The 17,988-nt window shown below is 44.4% G+C and overlaps 1 protein-coding gene across 4 annotated transcripts; it reads right to left on the reverse strand.

Moving 5' to 3' along the window:
* Positions 1-2,169: 2,169 nt before the first annotated feature.
* On the reverse strand, positions 2,170-14,326 carry LOC117884371 (major facilitator superfamily domain-containing protein 1-like). 4 transcript variants are annotated; one of them, XM_034784720.1, is made up of 12 exons: positions 14,205-14,326; positions 14,054-14,109; positions 12,955-13,098; positions 12,524-12,589; positions 12,283-12,441; positions 9,291-9,406; positions 8,045-8,145; positions 5,713-5,824; positions 4,878-5,015; positions 4,137-4,276; positions 3,802-3,913; positions 2,170-3,343 (listed from the first exon to the last, which is right to left on the reverse strand). In XM_034784720.1, the coding sequence occupies exons 1-12, from the start codon at positions 14,249-14,251 to the stop codon at positions 3,233-3,235; spliced, it is 1,302 nt and encodes a 433-aa protein (XP_034640611.1). In that variant the 5' UTR covers positions 14,252-14,326; the 3' UTR covers positions 2,170-3,232. The 4 variants fall into 4 exon arrangements, with proteins under 4 accessions (XP_034640611.1, XP_034640613.1, XP_034640615.1 ...); XM_034784722.1 differs by lacking the exon at positions 12,524-12,589; XM_034784724.1 differs by lacking the exon at positions 12,283-12,441.
* Positions 14,327-17,988: the final 3,662 nt, after the last annotated feature.

The raw sequence follows: 17,988 nt of genomic DNA on the forward strand, positions 1-17,988 counted from the left end.
ACCTTCCCATTACCTTTGAAATAAATAAAGGAAAGTTAGAGTGGTGAGGCATATTAGAATTCGTTGATGGTGTCAACAAGCATCCATAGCGTGTACATGGACTTCCAGAAAGCTTTTGAAGATGTCCCTCACTAAAAGCACTTAAGGAAAATCAGCTCTCATGGGATGAGAGGGAAGAGTTTCTCATCGATCAGTAACTGGTTAAAAGATAGGAGACAACAGCTAGGAATAAATAATCAGTTATCAATGGAGGGAATTAAATGCGGGGCCTAAGGATCTGTAGTGGGAGCTGTGCTGTTCTGGAAAAGGGGCTGTACAATTGAGAGGTGGCAAAATTTGCAGATAATACAAAATTCCTTGTTAAGTCCAAAGCTGACTGCAAAGAATCTCACTAAAGTGCATGACTGAATTTCATCTGCCATTTTGTTGCCCAATCTGGCTAAATTCAAAGTAATGCATATTATAAAACAATCCCAACTACACATACAAAATCATGGGGCCTGAGTGGTAACAGCTCATTTAAGAAAGAGATCTTAGAGGCATTGTGGATAGTTCTATGAAAACTTCTGTTCAATATGCAGCAGTAGTCAAAAAAGCTAATAATGTTGGGAAGCAGTAGGAAAGGGATAAATAAGATAGTAAATATGCCACTATATAAATCCATGGTATTCTCTTCCTCCCCTCCCCCCCTTTGAATACTACATGCATTTCTGGTTACCCCATCTCAAAAAAATATTAAGAATGGAGAAGGACAAGAAAAAAGGTATGGCACAGCTTCCATGTGAGGAGAGATTAAAAAGACTGGGATGATTGAGCTTGGAAAAAGAAATGACTAAGGGAGGGGATAGAGGTCTATAAAATAACATGAGAACCAAGGGTCACCCAATGAAATGGATGATGGGATGGATCAATTAAAATTGCTCGATTCTATTCATTCCCTCTACAGCATCTGACATTGGCCACTGTCAGGAGACCGAATATTGAGCTAGACAGTCTATTGTCTGACCCAGTGTGGCCATTATGTTAAGTAGTAACTTTGATAACTTAGTGCTGACAGCTATGTTTTTTGTGAAGTGTTAGACTGCTGCTTATGATGATGTTAACTAGGCACAGAACATCTGTTACTCTTCTGAGGCAGAGCCCTACTATTTGTGTCCTACACTGGATATAGAAATCCCGCCATGAATTTCCAAATGCAACTACAGAATGTTACAGCATGAAGGTCTAGTAATACGATGCCAATGCAGAATAGCAGTGATTGCATGTAAAAATATGCATTTAAAGGGGTAGTATAGCTGAGGTCTGCTTTACTAACCCATCAAAGGCTCTCCCCTCAACTAATAGGTGGCTAAAACTATTGTTAAAATCATAGAAGATTAGAGTTGGAAGAGACCTCAGGAGGTCAACTAGTCCAACCCCCTGCTCAATGCAGGCCCAACGCCAACTAAATCATCCCAGCCAGGGCTTTGTCAAGCCAGGCCTTAAAAACCTCTAAGGATAGAGATTCCACCACCTCCCTAGGTAACCCATTCCAGTGCTTCACCGCCCTCCTAGTGAAATAGTTTTTCCTAATATCCAACCTAGACCTCCCCCACTGCAACTTGAGACCATTGCTCCTTGTTCTGTCATCTGCCACCACTGAGAACAGCCTAGCTCCATCCTCCTTGGAACCCTCCTGCAGGTTATCAAACCCCACCTCACTCTTCTCTTCTGCAGACTAAATAAGCTGTTGCGGGCAAATAAACAACACAGGTTCACACTCGGCTACCAGGAAGTTTCAAGCTAAGTCCAATTATGACCATCTCTATAGGATACATGCTCACATTACAAGTATCTCCATTGTACTGCCTCATGATAGTAGAAGGTATAAGCATAAGCCATCAAGTTTTCAGGAAAGGGCACCATATCTTTCAAAATCTCCTCCCACAGGAACTGGAGCGGGTTATAGCCTGTCCCCTCAGCCTTTCAGTTGCCTTAGTCATAGGTGTTCCTAAAGTCCAGTCCTTCCATTGTTTGCATTAAGTTGTACTGTGAGTCGGAGTAGCGTCAGATGAACGTACACATACTAACAGAAGGCAGAGAGGGAATTGCTACATAAAAACTTATCCTAGCTCAGCTGTGTCACTGGAACAAAATTTGCTGTAATAGAGGATTTCTCCTCTGTAACAATTACTTTAGAAAAGGTTACTTTATTGGACTCATCAGTACACCTTCTGTTCTCACATGAATACAGAAGTTAGTAATTTTACTCTGCAATTGTTTAACCATGTACAAGCAGCAAATTCCATATCTGTCATTTTTTTTTTAGCAAATCATCTTTCAAGTGGTTGCTCTCAGCTCTATTTAACAATTAAGTTAACATACACTTGATGCATCATCCTCAATGCTTATAAGAGTACCATTCAAGAGGCTGCATAGTAAAGATGATTGTTTTACATATCTGTACAAGTCAATGATCAATATGCATTGACAATCGCTAGTATAAGATCAGGTTTTAAGGGGGTTTATTTACTATTTTTGATCAACAGTTTCATACAATTTGAAGGTAACATTGCTGTATCTGAATAATGCAGCTTGTGGGAGTGTTAAGCAAAAAGTTTGGCTAGTTTTCAAATAATTGGTCTTGCCAATTTAAAATAAGTAAAACAATCCCAACAGCCTCTGCAGGACAAAGTGGCAATCTTATTTACACACAATGAATTTGTGAAAGGACATTGACAATCAACAGCAATTATTGAAATGGAAGGCTACTCAACCCATTCACACCACTGCATGAGGAGCTTTCTGTGAAGGTGCAGTGATATTTTAATGAAATACCTTACATTGACACATTTATAATGATGAATTAAGGTGAATTATAAGATGGTATATAGTTGCTTAGAACAAACTTCAGGTGGATTGAGTTTAGACTCTAAACATTGTAGTGTAGTCCATTTCAAAAAGTGCACCACATAAGCTTCATCATTGGCTTAATGTACCATATGGCTGATTTGTTCCAGACACAAGGAACAAAACAACTTTCCCTTCATATGCATAATTCCCTTCATACACCAGCTTGTTTTCATGGATGACTGAATAAGGTTACCCTCGTTAAAAAAAAAAAACTAAAAATATTACAATGTATTCCATAAAAGCATACAATTGGAAATAAAGAGGGACAATACTGTGCCAACAACTAGTTGTGGTTGTACTCTGTCACTGTAGGATCCAAAATAGGGCATCCTGATGCTGCTTAGTTGATGAACCCTTCGTTTCCCACTTCATCCAGGAGCGGTGCTGTGTCTACAGGCTGTCTGACCTGTTCTGCAGATGATCGCTTTGTTGCTCTGTTCAGTGTCCCACCCTGGCAATTCAGAGAAGCAGATAGTGAAACAAACAAGTAGCTTTCCTAGAGAACGTGTGTAGCTTTCAGACAACCTTTCAGCAGATATTTGGGTCTTCAATATTTTGTGCAACCCATCTTGGGGAAGGAATCTGTGATTAGGCCACCAACATATGTGATATTGGTAGTTCCCACCATTGCCACTCCTATCTTAAAAAGTATGGTAACAAAACACGGAAAGCAGTAGGTAACTGCAGGATATTCTGCAGTGACCAACTCAACAGTACCTATCCCGAGTCAGTGAGAAAACCTTCCTTATACAAACTCTGCACTACCTAAGGTCCCTTTCAAACCAACATGTTGGGAGCTAAGTTTACACCTAAGAACTGCCCCAATGCACTTTTTGTAGGAAATACCTAGTGTCCAAGGCATCTTGCCCTGGAGGTAGGAGGGTAATGAAAGTTTAAGCATGTTACTACCTGCTGCTTGTCCACCACGTTGAGGCTAACAGAGGCAGTAATGCATGCAATGGTGTTTGCCAGCATGAAGATCATCATCTGTTGCCAGCGCCATACTGGGATCTTTAGTTCACTGTTGGGTCCAGAAGATGAACAAACAATGATCATGTGAGAATGTGTTTCCTCTTGCTATATAACATCCAAATAAAATGAAGCAGCACATGGTGTTAACTTTCCTGTCCTGAAATGATGCTTGGTTTAGACCATAAACAAAACTGGTTTTATGCTCTCAGTTTAGTCCCCATCAGCACAACTTGTGGGCTTTTGCTTAAGAGAAAAAAGACACTAGTTCTCACCTGGACTTGGTTCCCAGAATGTGTCCAATGATCAGATTGGAGAGGCCAATTCCAATCATCTGCACAGAGGTTGCCAGCCCCATAGCTGTACCTAACGTTGCCTGGGGAACCACAAGGGGTATGGATGGCCACAGACTTGCCTATTGTAAGGAGTAAAAATGGGCTGATGTTAAAGTAGGAAAAGTTTGCTGCCAAGACACTTTCTAGACGAGTCTAACAATTCAAGCCCCAGCTTCAGGCTACTAGCTGATCGACTGAGGGAGAAAGGAAGTTGTCCCCATTACACATTTGGACGCCTTATGGAGGGGTTTACACCTTCCTCTGACTCATCCACCAATGACCACTATCAGACCAGAAGATTACAGTAAATGGATGATGAGAGTGCCTATATCTTTCTACTCCAGTCAGCTTAAAGCACACACAATTCAGAGTCAAACATCTCAATGAGGAGCTAAGATAACGGACTTAGGTGGACACTCTAGATCCTGCTCAAAAGATGTCATGAAAGGACAGTAATGCTTAACAGCTAATGTTTCCCACAGACCATGCCAATGGGTTCCTTAAGCTGTTTTGGGTGTTTGCTGACTACATCCTTTGGGCTTTGTAATCCAAAGACCTCAGAATGCACACATGCCCAATGTTTAGCCCTTGGTTAGTGTAAAATGCCAGTGTCGGGAAAGGAGTGAGGAGGGACCAGAGTTATAAAGTGACCAGCTAATCCTGTGGCTTCTACATACTTACAGCAGCAAAGGAGTAAGTGATCCCCAGCCAGATGGTAGAGACAAGCGGAGGAACAAATGTAAATGCCAGGAGAGCAAAGACAGGCAGAGTCAGCACAGCACAACCAACTGCAAACACACCTCTCAATCCTACATAGTCCTGATGAAGAACAAACAGAAGGTGATTTACCGAGAGTCCCCCACAGTTTCCACCAGGGCTCCAGTGCACTCCTCCTCAATGTGCGCAGCTGGGCAATGCGTGCTGGTAAATGATATTTTCCATTAGCTGATAAGTTAACACCTCACAAAGTATTTCCAGTTCCTCACATGTACCGAGAGGGACTGAAGAGACTGGTGTGCCTATCAGAGAGTAAGGATGTTCCAAATCACCTGAATTTGAAACCCCAAGGTTTTAGTTTTAAGGCAGTATGTTGCATTTTAGTGCTTACGGAAGTGAGGGATTGATAAATTAGACAAAGCATGAGTTGATTCTGTGCAAGCTACTGCTCCTCATCCCTTACAAAGCTCTGCCTGTGCCCCTCAATCCTGACCTGCAACACTTCCCTCACTGTTTTATCTTGGGACTCTCATGAGTATTCAGCTCTTGCTGTCATTCTTCTACAACAGGAACTAGGGGATCAGAGATCAAACTCATTTCACTTCTGACCTAATACAGAATGGTATTCAGGGTTTCTAAACTAGTCTGTTAACCCCCTGCATCACTAATGACCCAACTCCAGAGCTCTAAACACTCAATCTCTGTCAGAGACGCACAAAATATTATTTGCACTAAGCCTTGGTCTATCAGCAGACAATCCACCATGTAGTTGATGTTCTGCTAAGTACTGGGTACTTACGATTAATATGCCAACTGCTGCAGAGAGAACAAGGGAGCTGTCGTATACCGCCCCAGCAATGTAAGCGGCTGCCTGCTGACTGTAGCCAGAGTACTTATCCTGGATAAACTTGCTAAAAATAAAATTGAGGGGGACAAAAAAAAATTACATCAGGATTCTTGGTCTGGTTATCTTGGCACAAAGCAAGTCTGAGCACACATCTGGACAGGGAGTTTTTATTTAGAGAACTTGTCAAAGCAAAAACTCAAATCAATCTGCATTCTCATCATTTTTTAAAAAGGTGTGCTGAACAAAAAGGTCTCTTGCGGGGAAGGGGGGAGGTTTGTGTCCTTCCTTGCTTTATGATGGATAAAGGAGGCCTGAAAGTTTTGGGGCATGGGGAAGGGGGCATGCATCTTGGAAATTCCAGGAACAGCGAGTCCTGTTTTCCCTGGTGGTCTTCTTGGTGGAGTAGAAGATTTCTCAGCCCTGAAACTGAAAGACTGAGAGGGATGTTAAATTTTTAGATACATAAACTCAAAACAGTGGAGGAAAGGATCAGCATTTAACAACTTCAACCCTTTGATTAAGGGCTCAGAAATTTCCCACTCCAGTTCTCTACTGCTCCAAGAAGATATCCAATAAAAGCAGAGAAGACAGGCCCCAATATCGCTACAGCGGAAAAAAAGCTCCTTCGTACATTATGGAGGACAAAAATGGCATAAACCTAGTGTTTTTAAAATCCTTTGTAGGGCACCTAGATTTCTAGTGGCCAGTCACTGCTTAGCAGCTTTGAGAAGCTAATTTATTTGTAAACCCTCTTCTCACCTAGATTTTGACTGGTTGCTTTTAAGTGACTAGAATTATTTTGAGGACAGCTGAACTTCTCTGTAGCGCTGGGGCAGCAAAATGCTGTCCCTGCAGATTTACTTCCATAGATCCAAGTAATCAATGACACGGAAGGCACTGAGCCATGATTCTTGTTTTGGAAACAAGCCTGGAATTAATCTGCCAAAATTGATATTTGAAACATGACTCTTTGTTCCAGAGGCAGTATAGAGTATTGCTCCATGATAGAACGTGGGGATACAGCAGTGCAGGAATCAGGCTGTATGGGGACCATTTCTGGGTAAGGTAAGCAGATGACAGCTGGCCAGAGAGTCCATTTCAGGGAGTGCAGGGAGAGCCCCAAAGATCCCAGTACTGTGTATTTTGCTTTCACTAGGTTCTAATATTAGGACCTTTTTTGTTAATTGCTGCAGCAAGCCTGCAAGAACCCCTCTCCACCCCAAACTGCTGAGCTGTTTGTTTGTATTTATAAATATAGAGCCCTCCTTTCATTTTTCTCCCAAGATCTCAAAGCACTTTGCTAATGTTAAGTTTTGCAAGCCGCCTGTGAGAAAAGTAGCAGTATAGCCATGTGCAAAATGGGGAAAACAAACAGAGGAGAAGCACTTTCCCCAAGGTTATATAGAGTCTGTGTCAGAGCCAGGGCGGGCAGAACCCAGGTCTCTCGACCCCTAGTCTGCTACTCTAACTGCATTCCCTCCTACTGAGGTTCTAGCATTTTGGAAATGGCAGTGTGCGGTAGGAACTGCCATGCACAGCAGTTTTAATCTATGCCTTATCTTAAGATGCTGGCTGCTGGCCACCTTCCAGGCAGCTGCTCACATGTGTGGCAGTCTTGGAAAGCATCTTGGGAAGGCTGCAATGGTTCTGAGTTGTTTAGCCAGGAAACACTTTACAGCATCAGTGGCCATGAATCTGACCCCACTGGAGCCCTCAGCACCTTTCTCCTGTTGACACTGCCACTCCAGTAAGTGTTTTACTTGAATGGATTTATGCAGCACAAACCCCCTGACCCCAGAAGCTGAGCAATTCCATTTAGATGCACTTCATGAGCCTTTCAGGTGCTGGTCAGATGGGTTTCCTCTTTGCCATTGTTCCACCTAGGTCAGGGGAGAAGTATTAATTGGGGAAATTCCAAATTTCCTGCAAATCTTTGGAGTTTTGGAAGAATCCACGTTCCTTTAAGGTTGCTTTGGACTGGAAATCCTCATGTCTCACATCATCTTCAGAGATGGCTGCATAACACAGTGCAAGGGAGAGAAGAATCAAAGGACCCTGATGTTGTATAGCTAAATGTTAAGCTCCTTGCTTGAGAAGGACATTGCTCCCTTTCTGGCTTTGTGCTCACAAAGGCAGCAGTGAACAAGCTATTTGGAAAGCTCCCCATTCCTCTGAGATGCCCCTGCTAGCTGAATGGAGAGGGAGATAGATACTGTTAGCTCTGTACCGAAGCTCCAGTGCTGGGAACAGTTACCAGCACCAATGCTACCATTCTGGTCAGTACCTGGCATCTGCCACAAAAGGGAAGACCCCATTGTAGAAGAACATGATGGTTAGGACTAGGAGCCAGTAGCAAAGTGGCAGTCGCCGGACATCCTGAACTCGCTGTAAAGAGAAAAGCCCCCTAGATTAATAGGATACAGACTACTTCCAACTTCATAACGATGTTACCTTCTTCCTCTACTATTTCATGAGAATGGCCAGCTGGTGACTGGAGTCTGAAACGTCACTCATTCGCCTCTGGGAGTTCCAGCATTTGCTGTGCCCCTCCACACCCACACACCACCCTTCTCTGGCAGTATGGTCAAGTGCTTTTCCTTCCCTTCATAAAAGTCTGTAGCAGCAGAAGATTTTTCTGAGCAGAACTAGCAGCTGCCAGAGGCAAACCATGGGATGAAGCACAGCAGGGATGTAGGTATAACTAGGAGTTATTAATGAAGGGAAATACCAGAATATAACCAGTACATTAAGAATGGAAAACTACCATTAAGATCTTCTGTCAGGGTATACTCTTCTGAAGTTTAATGGATCTGATGACCTGAAACAATGGCAGCCCTGTTACTTGGGACATTAAGGGTATGTCTACACTGCAATTAGACCCCTGTGACTGGCCCAAGCCAGCTGACTTGGGCTCACCAGGATGTTTAATCGCAGTGTTGACATTTGGGAGGGTCCCAGAGCTCAGGCTGCAGCCTGAGCCCTGAACGTCTACACCACAATTAAACAGGCCCTTAACCCAGCTGGGCTAGTCAGCTGGCATGGGCCAGTCACAGGTATCTAACTGCAGTGTAGACATACTCTTGGAGAGTGTAGCACAAAGACTGGTTCTGCCTTGGCAGGAAGATGGGCTAGTTCTGACCAGATTACTCTGTAAATCACACAAGAGGAGGCTAGAATCTCATCTGTATTCACAAGCAACTTGCACAATGAACTCAGGTGAATGTTTGCTGACCCCTCATGCTCAGAGTGCTGGCTCTGGTCTCTGATAGGCTGGCAACATTTATTCTCTTTGTTTAGTTTAATTTTCACGATCCCTTGTTGTTTGCAGCAGCAGAAGCCTAAGAGACTTATATGAAGAACTACCATATAAAACTTGGATAAGTGGCATTGGCTCCCTCTTCTGGCCAAGATCAGCTACTGCTATTGCAAACTACAGTCACAAAATAAACTCAGCAGAGACAACAAAATTCAGTTAGCCCATGCCAAAACCTCAAGGCTCTGGAGGAAAAGGCGGTCTGTATTCCACGTACCACTTTCTTGGACTCTTGCTGGACAACCCCATCCAAGCCAAGCTGCTTCATGCCCACTTTGTCCAGCACGCTGACTGTGATGGCTGAAATAAAACCCAACATACAGAGCAGGGTACCTGCAAACACAGAAGAGATTTTAGGACTTCCCTGGAGCAGGGAGAGCTGAATGACAGAGCCCTCTGCATGATTCATCTTCCTGGCTTCTCTCTTACAACATGACTAGTACTTCTCCATTGAGCCACAAGTTGGATCCTTTACAATGTATGGATCAGCACAAGACTGAAAAGTTTGGGTTGCAAACATTGTAAGGCCAAGTTTTCACTGATATTATATTATCAGATCTTATTATAAAAAGATCTGATTGCCTTCTATGATGAGATAACTGGCTCTGTGGATATGGGGAAAGTGGGGGACATGATATATCTTGACTTTAGCAAAGCTTTTGATACAGTCTCCCACAGTATTCTTGCCAGCAAGTTAAAGTAGTATGGATTGGATGAATGGACTATAAGGTGGACAGAAAGCTGGCTAGACTGTTGGGCTCAACGGGTAGTGATCAACGGCTCAATGTCTAGCTGGCAGCCCCAGGGAGTCAGTCCTGGGGCCAGTTTTGTTCAACATCCTTATTAATGATCTGGATGATGGGATGGATTGCACCCTCAGCAAGTTCGCGGATGACACTAAGGTGGGGGGAGAGGCAGATACGCTGGAGGGTAGGGATAGGGTTCAGACTGACCTAGACAAATTGGAGGATTGGGCCAAAAGAAATCTGATGAGGTTCAACAAGGACAAATGCAGAGTCCTGCACTTAGGATGGAAGAATCCCATGTACTGCTACAGGCTGGGGACCGACTGGCTAAGCAGCAGTTCTGCAGAAAAGGACCTGGGGATTACAGTGGATGAGAAGCTGGATATGAGTCAGCAGTGTGCCCTTGTTGCCAAGAAGGCTAACAGCATATTGGGTTGCATTAGTAGGAGCACTGCCAGCAGATCAAGGGAAGTGATTATTCCCCTCTATTCAGCACATGTGGAGTATTGCGTCCAGTTTTGGGCCCCCCACTACAGAAAGGACGTGGACAAATTGGAGAGAATTCAGCGGAGGGCAACGAAAACGATCAGGGGGCTGTGGCACATGACTTACGAGGAGAGGCTGAGGCAACTGGGCTTGTTTAGTCTGCAGAAAAGAAGAGTTAGGGGGGATTTGATAGCAGCCTTCAACTACCTGAAGGGGGGTTCCAAAGAGGATGGAGTTGGCTATTCTCAGTGGTGGCAGATGACAGAACAAGGAGCAATGGTCTCAAGTTGCAGTGGGGAAGGTCCAGGTTGGATATTAGGAACACTATTTCACTAGGAGGATGGTGAAGCACTGGAATGGGTTACCTAGGGAGGTGGTAGAATCTCCATCCTTAGAAGTTTTTAAGCCCGGTTTGACAACGCCCTGGCTGGGATGATTTAGTTGGGGTTGGTCCTGCTTTGAGCAGGGGGTTGGACTAGATGACCTCCTGAGGTCTCTTCCAACCCCAATCTTCTATGATTCTATGCTTTAGTATTAATATTTCTGCTTATTGATACCCTCCTCCCCCAGCTGAGGATTAAAATAGTCCTGGTTATTGAAAACGGCTAAAGAAACCCCCAATGTCCATGGGACCAGGAGATCACCTGGCCTATCTCCGGAAGATGGAGGGGAGAAAAACAACTCCCATACTTGTTGGTCTGCTTCACATTTGTAGAGTAACTGCAGAGAAGGAAGGTCAAATTGAGCCTTGGTGTAAACAGGTACAACTCCTCAGAAAGAAGTCAATGGAGTTACACTGGGTTATACCAGCAGTGAATTTGCCCCCAAGTGACTGTTGCAAATCAGACCAGTTTTCTAACTGAATCCTTTGGAAAAATCAAGCAAAGTTCACTTGAAAAGCCTGTTCAGATGTGCATTTGCTTAGCTTTGGTGTATTTAACCCTCCACATGTAGGATACTCAAGTTGTTCTGATGCTGCTGCAATTGGAAAATTATCACCCGAGTACACAGCAAAGATCTGGAGGTGAATCTGTTAAAGCAGAGCTGGTTGAGAGAACATCTTAGTAGGGCAGAGGGGCAGGATTTTTCTCATACTTGCCTCTTGGCTGGAATCACATCCTTGAATAGGACTGGTACAACATTCACTGATTTGTTACTTGGTAAGTATATTTATCCTACACTCCCCATCTCCAAGAGACCCCACACAAAGTACAAACACAGTGATTCCCTTTACCATCCCCTCCAAGGCATTTTTAACACACCCACTACCATAATATCCAGGCACCATCATCATCTAGCAATATTATGACTCTACATCATAGTGTCTGCTACACAGGGATTCCATTTGTCAATGTAAAAAGGAAAAAATCGTCAAACAACATGGAGGCCAGAGCAGAACTGCACCAAAACCAGGAAAGTGAAAATCCTGCACCCCCTGTACATACGCGCGCATGCGCACACAGACACACGCTTTCTTGAGGTGAGGTCCTAAATCTATAAATATTCAGAATTTGACCCATGTTAAAGTCTGTCTACAGGCAAAACTATCATCAACTCAGTGGGAATTGGTCAGAGTGAATTGCCAACCCAGAATATAGCAGTGTGTGTGTACACACACACACACAAGTAATTCAGTTTTACTCCATTGAGTCAATGGGAGTATACATTCACACACAATACTGTTTCACATATGCCTTCAAGTGTTGTAAAGTCACAGAAAGGCTGCAAACAAAGCTAGAGGTAAATGCAACAGTTTTAGAAGGAAGCTTCAGCCAGCAATGAAGCATCTTCTATTGTGTCCTCAAGCCAGGAAGGAGAGCAAGGGAACGCTGTCTGGAAGACACACAGCCCACCTGCCACACACCAGGTTCACTCTCTTTCCTATGCATATTCTTTACCAGAGTTAGACAGTATCACTTGGCTTCTTTGTCTTGGGCTTAGAGGCAAGTGAAGCAGAAGCCAGAAGGAAAAGCTCACCTCCCCAGAGTGTCCACTGGATACCAAAGTGGGTCTCAAACTGCTGGGTGAAGAAGAAGTTGAGGACACTCCCAAGCCGGGAGAAGGAGAGGGTCAGTCCAAATGCCAAGGCCAGTTCCTTCCCCTTGAACCAGAAGGCAGTGATGCGATTCTGCACAACTTGGAGGGGGTGGGAACAGAGGAGAAAGGGCTATATTAACAAATGCACGGAAACCAAGCCCAGAGCATTAAACACACATACCTGGGGCAATTTTCCAATTCATGCTCGGTGGGCCAGATGAGATCAGAGTCAAAGACTCTTGGATATCTGAGGTAGAGATACAGTGTATCAGATTAGCATCCCTTTGGGATAGTCCTTACCACTACCACAATGCGGGGAGGTCAAGTGGCTTCTGAAAAGCCAAGCTGTAGTGTGAGTATTGCAGTTGCTGCTCCCAGAAGGGGGCAAAGGCTGGTTAAAATGATGGTTCTTAACATTAGAAGGGCAGATGAAAGTTCTACAACTCCCAGCAGGCAGACCAAATACTCTCTCCTCATCCATCACCACTCAGGCTTGGTTCCTGGCACAGAGCAGGTGAAGGTCTGACTAGGAACAAAGGCCCAGGGGCAAAAATCCCATTTGTCCTCCCATTGTTGGGGTCTAACCAGGAGAGGAGTTCTCAGATTCCTTACTGGTAAGTGACCCATTCCCAGATCCAAACAGCAACCGTCCTGTCAGCATCAGCGGCAGAAGGTACGGAGTTCCCTTGAAGTGAGAGCCCAGAGCGAAGATGGACGATCCCAAGACAGTAAGGAAAGAGAAAAGAAAGACACCAACTAGGGAGGGAGACAGAAAAACACAGGGACACATTGAAATAAAGGCAATGGATAAATATCATAAAAAAATAAAGAGAGAAAATTACTGTGCAATAGGAAAATTTGAAAGGAGCTCTGAATTTTTATCCCTGGGTCTCCCATCAAATTGACTCTATGACATATTATTTTACTACTATATAGCCCCTTTCATTGAAGGATCTTAGGTCACTTTGCAGAGGAGAGAAATATTATTGTGTGCCTTATACATGGGGAAACTGAGGCAAGGGAACATTAAATGGCTCAACCACAAGCCTATAAGCTTCATACTCATGAGTCTCACTCCTAGCTCTGCCACTGACTCTTTGACGCTGGCCAAGTAACTTCACTTCTGTGCCAGTGTCCTCATCTGCAAAAACAGAGACAAGAATGCTGACCAGCCCCACAGGGAATGGCCAGGGCTGCATTCCTTATTGTGTTGTGGAGCTTAGATACCATGATGACAGATACCAAATAGAAGGCCATGTAGAAGAGAAGAATACAGGACTATCAGACAGTCACATTAAGAGTGTAAAGTTTGTAGATAAAGGATCACTGCCAGCTCTGAACATACCTGCCTTCCTTTTATTGTGTGTCAGGAGATTAAAACAATGTTTACTCAACTGTTGTGTGTCATACTAAATTCTAGTGATCTACAATCAGGCCAAAGGGGAAGCTGTGCAAGTTTACAGCAGAGATCCCTGATGCTTGTAATTCTATGGAGCAGCCTTTGTTACACCCATCTTCTCTCCACACCAGAAGGAAGTACCTTCCTTGGTTTGCTCTGTTTTGTTGCTCACACTGCTTCATCCCGCAGGACCTTACTGAAAAGGTGATTCTAGTATTGGGAAGCAATATCTCTTTCCATTGAAGGAATAGCTGGAAAGGTCACTTCTGTGCAAGAAGAAAGATCAGCTCTAATGAAATAATTGGGACTTACAGTGATTTCCCAGTTTATCAATCAGGAATCCAGCCAGAATCACCACCAGCGCATTCCTAGGGAGAATACCACAAACATTTGGTTTTACTCCCTGAACATCCTATGAGCAGTGCACATGATACCTCCCTTAAACAGAAGAAAGGTGACTCACGTCCAAGCATAGATTGCATACAGCAGGTTGTACTGTGCAGGCGTCATCCCCAGACCTTCCACACAGGCCAATGTGCCATTATGTCCAGTGCCATTATGCTGGGTTCCATTGGGGCAGGTTAGGTTCTGTGTAACAAGTTGACATAAAAAGTCTGTATTCCAACAGTAATAGAGGTCTAATTTGGATTACACAATAATTAGCCAAACCTCCTTTTTGGGTGGTGGACCTCAATAGGTACAAGAGCCTGGTTTTGACTTCTTTTCTAGACTCATCTCCACCACTCACTTCCCAACCTGATAGAAGGAATTTAAAGATTTTCAGTGGCCTTGTATGTATAGTGTATCCATCTTGAGGATACGACAGTAATTAAAATGTTCTGGAGTGACAAAGGAGCTGCAACAATATACAAGGGATCATAAGAGACTACAGCAGAACCTATTTCCCACTGGCAACTGGGAAACCCATTGGAAATGACTGTGGTTTGACATTCATAGACTATGATACCAAGTATCAGAGGGGTAGCCATGTTAGTTTGTATCCACAAAAACAACAAGGAGTCCAGTGGCACCTTAAAGACTAACAGATTTATTTGGGCATAAGCTTTCATGGGTAAAAACCCCACTTCTTCAGATGCATGAAATGATAATTACAAATACAGGCATAAATATATATTGGCATATGACTTTGATAGGAGCTGTGGGGTCTCAGCACCTCTTATAAATACACCACTGAGATTTGAATCAAAGAGAAAGGCAAGGATACTGCATTGCAAAATGCACTTGGTCTGTTTATTTTAATCAGCTGTAGCTTAATTTTTAATGATCTGATACTAAATAAACGTACCAAGAAGTGTTCTGCAGGATAGCTCAGTGGTTTGAGCATTGGCCTGGGGATTGGTTCTGCTTTGAGCAGGGGGTTGGACTGGATGACACCCTGAGGTCCCTTCCAACCCTGACATTCTATGATTCTATGAAAGCTTTTATAAAACTAATGAAGCTTCAATAATGAGACCTCATTCCAGCTCCCTGCTATAAAATCTTTTATAAGGAATTGGAACCAGATCTCCTAAATCATAGTTCAATGCCGTCACCACAAAACAGTAGCAATGGTGCACACTCTCCTTCTCTGAACCCGTCTTAGTTTGGGGTCTCTTCAGAAGTCTTTATTATCTGAGTGTGTAAGAATTTCTTGCAGGCCTTCTAAAAGTCATAGGCCCAGCTCCATAATCTAGGAAGGACAATGAACTTTAGCCAATCACATGTCTTGGATCTACTAGCAGAGGGTGCACATGAGTAAACCCATCCATGTGCCAGAGACTGAACAGAATCCATCAGCAGTAATGATCGGCAGGGATCCTAGTTTTCTGTGATAAAAAAAAAACAATTCTCTGATTAAAAAAGTCAGAGACTCCCCTTTGGATAACAAGCCTAGTGTCTATCAATTTCTTTGTTAAATTGACAAACTCATAGAAACTTGCAGTGTCCAGCAGGCATAACTGAACACTGCAAGACAGAGGTTCCTAGGGTTGTGTCTGGGACCGGAGATATTGGCTAGTGTCATTAAGGGCATGGCTACACTTGCAGATGTAGAGTGCTTTGAGTTAAACCAGCCTTTGGAGAGCGCAGTAGGGAAAGCGCTGCAGTCTGTCCACGCTGACAGCTGCAAGCGCACTAGCATGGCCACATTTGCGGCACTTGCAGTGGCATTGGGGGAGCAGTGCATTATGGGCAGCTATGCCAACAGAGCACCTCTTCCCATTCTGGTGCTGTGGCTTGTGGGAAGGGGGCAGGGCATTCTGGGTCCTGTCCCAACGCCCCGTGATGCAACGGTTCGCATCCAGCAATCCCTGTGCTTCCGTCCACATTTGGCACCATCTTTCAACGGTTTTTGTACGGCGCGCTCTATCTTCCCTTTCGGTCTGCGGGAATGGAGACCGAACTGCTGAGGAATATGCTGACGAGTCTCGCCAGCACACCACGTTTGTCAGTTGAGTTACTCCTTAATATCCAAACTGACAGTGAGGACTCTGACAATGATATCGACTCAAGTAACGCATCCGACATGAGATTGCTTGTGGCATTCATGGACATGCTCTCCACCGTGGAACGCCGCTTTTGGGCTTGGGAAACAAGCACTGAGTGGTGGGATCACATCGTCCTGCAAGTCTGGGATGACGAGCAGTGGCTGCAGAACTTTCGGATGAGAAAAGCCACTTTCATGGGACTGTGTGAGAAGCTCGCCCCCATCCTGCAGCGCAAGGACACGAGATTGAGAGCTGCCCTGATGGTGGAGAAGCGGGTGGCTACAGCATTCTGGAAGCTGGCAACTCCAGACAGCTACCGATCGGTCGCTAACCAGTTTCGAGTAGGAAATTCGACCGTTGGAATCGTGTTGATGCAAGTTTGCAGGGCCATTAATCGCATCCTGCTCAGAAGAACCGTGACTCTGGGTAACGTGCATGACATTGTGGCTGGCTTTGAACAAATGGGTTTCCCTAACTGCGAAGGGGCGATAGATGGGATGCATATTCCAATTCTGGCACCAGCCTACCTAGCCTCGGAGTACGTTAATCGGAAGGAGTATTTCTCTATGGTTCTCCAGGCGTTTGTGGATCACCATCGGCGTTTCACTGACATTAATGCAGTCTGGCCCGGAAAGATGCATGCATCTATCAGAACACTGGCCTGTTCAGGAAGCTGCAAGCCGGGACTTTTTCCCCCAAACCAGAAGATCGCTGTACGGGAAGTCGAAATGCCCATTGTGATCCTTGGAGACCCCGCTTATCCTTTAATGCCATGGCTCATGAAACCCTACACAGGTAGCCTTGACAGCAGCAAGGAGCGGTTCAACAACAGGCTGAGCTGGTGCAGAATGACTGTGGAGTGTGTTTTTGGCCATTTAAAGGGCACTCTCTGTATGGGAAGCTGGACCTAGCCGCTGACAGCATCCCCGCGGTTATATCCGCGTGCTGTACCGTCCATAACATTTGTGAAGGGAAGGGTGAAAGATTCACTCAGGCATGGAACTCGGAGGTTCAACACCTGGAGGCTGAATTTGAACAGCCAGAGAGCAGGGCTATTATAGGGGCCCAGCGCGGGGCAGCAAGGATTAGGGATGCCTTGAGGGAGCAATAAGAACAGGAGTACTTGTGGCACCTTAGAGACTAACAAATTTATTAGAGCATAAGCTTTCGTGGACTACAGCCCACTTCTTCAGATGCATATAGAATGGAACATATATTGAGGAGATATATATACACACATACAGAGAGCATGAACAGGTGGGAGTTGTCTTACCAACTCTGAGAGGCCAATTAAGTAAGAGAAAAAAAACTTTTGAAGTGATAATCAAGCTAGCCCAGTACAGACAGGTTGATAAGAAGTGTGAGAATACTTACAAGGGGAGATAGATTCAATGTTTGTAATGGCTCAGCCATTCCCACTCCTTATTCAATCCTTTGTTGATTGTGTCTAGTTTGCATATCAATTCCAGCTCAGCAGTCTCTCGTTGGAGTCTGTTTTTGAAGTTTTTCTGTTGTAATATAGCCACCCGCAGGTCTGTCACTGAATGACCAGACAGGTTAAAGTGTTCTCCCACTGGTTTTTGAGTATTATGATTCCTGATGTCAGATTTGTGTCCATTAATTCTTTTGCGTAGAGACTGTCCGGTTTGGCCAATGTACATGGCAGAGGGGCATTGCTGGCACATGATGGCATATATCACATTGGTAGATGTGCAGGTGAACGAGCCCCTGATGGTATGGCTGATGTGATTAGGTCCTATG

The sequence above is a fragment of the Trachemys scripta genome, chromosome 10, assembly GCF_013100865.1.
Source record: "Trachemys scripta elegans isolate TJP31775 chromosome 10, CAS_Tse_1.0, whole genome shotgun sequence".
Taxonomy (NCBI): domain Eukaryota; kingdom Metazoa; phylum Chordata; order Testudines; family Emydidae; genus Trachemys; species Trachemys scripta.

Coding starts and splice junctions, on each gene's coding strand:
- LOC117884371 (XM_034784720.1), bottom strand. CDS start 14,251: ATGACGCCTGCACAGTACAACCTGCTGTATGCAATCTATGCTTGGAC. Junction 13,099..14,053: donor TGATAAACTGGGAAATCACT/GTAAGTCCCAAT, acceptor CTCCCTCCCTAG/TTGGTGTCTTTCTTTTCTCT. Junction 5,825..8,044: donor CCTTTTGTGGCAGATGCCAG/GTACTGACCAGA, acceptor TTTTATTTTTAG/CAAGTTTATCCAGGATAAGT.